At 57.5% G+C, this 1,951-nt stretch overlaps 1 protein-coding gene across 1 annotated transcript; it reads left to right on the top strand.

Annotated features, from left to right (window-relative positions):
• Positions 1-1,188: 1,188 nt before the first annotated feature.
• ANG (angiogenin, ribonuclease, RNase A family, 5) lies at positions 1,189-1,584 on the top strand (the record flags this gene model as incomplete). The annotated part of the gene is given in 3 exon segments (XM_008941427.1): positions 1,189-1,203; positions 1,348-1,434; positions 1,436-1,584. Coding segments are annotated over 3 exon segments (251 nt in total), but the record flags the coding sequence as incomplete, so codon positions are not given.
• Positions 1,585-1,951: the final 367 nt, after the last annotated feature.

The raw sequence follows: 1,951 nt of genomic DNA, 5'->3' as shown, positions 1-1,951 counted from the left end.
CTAGAAGAATGGTACAACAGGCTGCCCGGAGAAGTGGTGGAGGCCCCATCCCTGGGTGTGACAGCCGTTGTGACGACCACGTAGCGGGCAGTCAGAGAGGTCCCCAAAGCACAGAGGTGGTGGAAGAGAGCAGCGAAGGGGAAAGCTGCCAGTCGGTTCGGGGCTGCAGGGAGAAGCACAAGCAGGACCGTGCGGCACACGGAGCACCTTGCTCCTTCACCGGCACGCGATGCCTGGAGAAAGGACTGAGACAACAGCTGCTCTGGCTCCTCTTTGTACGTGGCAGGACCTCAAAAAAAGCCAGAGCAGAGCCAAGGAAACAGAGGTAGCTGCAGGAAGTGGAGCATGGGGTTTGCATTTGTAAATGTTGACTCCTTCAAGCATTTCTGTCCAAAGGTTCTGTGTGTAGGTAGAAAAGTTGGGGTTTGTTATTTGCTCTGCCAGACACCTTGGCCATTAGCAGATACTTTGAACTAGGAGTGAGGGAGCTGCCAGGATAAGAACTTCTTTAAGCTATCACAGGGTTCCTTAATGACTAGCTAATGACCCTTCTGGCACCCACAAGTGGGAATGGGGCCTCCTGGATACCCAGTGACCCCAGAAATCTACTGGACTTTGCTCTCTGCCCTGCCTCTCCTCCTGGACCCTTGCCTCTTGGGCCCAGCTGGCACCAGTATAAAAGAAGCACAGAGGAGTGGGAGGGATCAGGGAGATTTCCAGGCTACTGGAGAAACTGATGCACACCCCAGCATGCAGGTGAGGGATGTGAAGGGGATTAGTGTGCCTGCAGGAGGGCACTGTGAAGATCTCAAGCATCTGTGGGGGAAGTCAGATAAGTGGGGATGCAGGTGTCAGGGGTGGGAGTGGATCTGCAGGGGACCCAGGGGTCTTGGGGGGAGTTCCAGTGGGGTCCTGGGGACCTGTTCCTGAGAGGGTACTCAGGCTCCTGTGGAGAGCAGATGTCTAGGGGACCCACGTGTCCATGGGGTGTTCTGTAGGGGTCCCAGGCACCCAGCAGGGATGCACAGATGGTCAGGTGTGCAGGACTGGTCTCACCTGCATTTAGAGAGGATTTGTAAGGGAAGCCAGGTGTCTGAGGGGTGGAATTTGGGAATGAATCCAGCGTCCAGGGTGCGGTTTCCAGTCAGCGCCCAGAAACAGAGATGACCCCATTTTCCACAGGTGCCCATGGCACACTCGACGGTAAGTAGCCCATTGCCCGGGGCAGAGCCTGAGCCTTGCTGTCAGAAGTGCCTGTGGCAGCATGCCAATAGGCCTCAGACAGCACTCATGCCCCAAGGCTACTGTGACACCATGATGGCAGATTAGTCAGATTAACCCCCGCCCTGCCAGACCACTAAAACCATTGTGCACGATCCTGCAGAGAGCGTGGTGGCTGCCTGCAACCAGCAGCAGAGTGCAGCAGGGGTCCATGTCAACCCCCACACGCCTGAGGATCACAATCTGCCGCCTGCAGGGAGGGAGCACTCGGCCCCCTTGCAACTACAGGGGCCGGCAGGCCCAGCACTTCGTGGAAGTCAAATGCATGTATGGGAGGTCCATGCACCTCAAAGACACCCACCCGTAAGGCTTGGCATGGTGGGGCTGCAGGTGGAGACATGGATTCTGTCCCTGAGTTCCGGCAATAAAGGAGATGCCACAGGCCTGGGCTCTGGTGTCAGTTTCTGGGGGGACCCTGGAATCTTCCCCAAATCTGGGTAGAGAGAGCCCCCACAGTGCCCCCAACCCTGTCCAAGGTGGACCTGGCCCCAAAAGCCCCTGGTTATTCCCGATGTCCTGGGTGTTCCCTAGCCCCCAGTGGTGCCTCTGACCTCTGCCTCCTGAGCTCCACAAACTCTCCTGTCCTGGGAGTTGCACAACTCCTGTGGCTGCCCCATCACCTCCCTCGGCATCACCCTGATCCTCTGGCTGTGCAAGCAACTCTCCCTCC

This window comes from Merops nubicus, unplaced genomic scaffold (genome assembly GCF_000691845.1).
Source record: "Merops nubicus isolate BGI_N331 unplaced genomic scaffold, ASM69184v1 scaffold27665, whole genome shotgun sequence".
Taxonomy (NCBI): domain Eukaryota; kingdom Metazoa; phylum Chordata; class Aves; order Coraciiformes; family Meropidae; genus Merops; species Merops nubicus.
The sequence above is the reverse complement of the archived record's forward strand: the minus strand, read 5'-3'. Positions and strand labels throughout refer to the sequence as shown.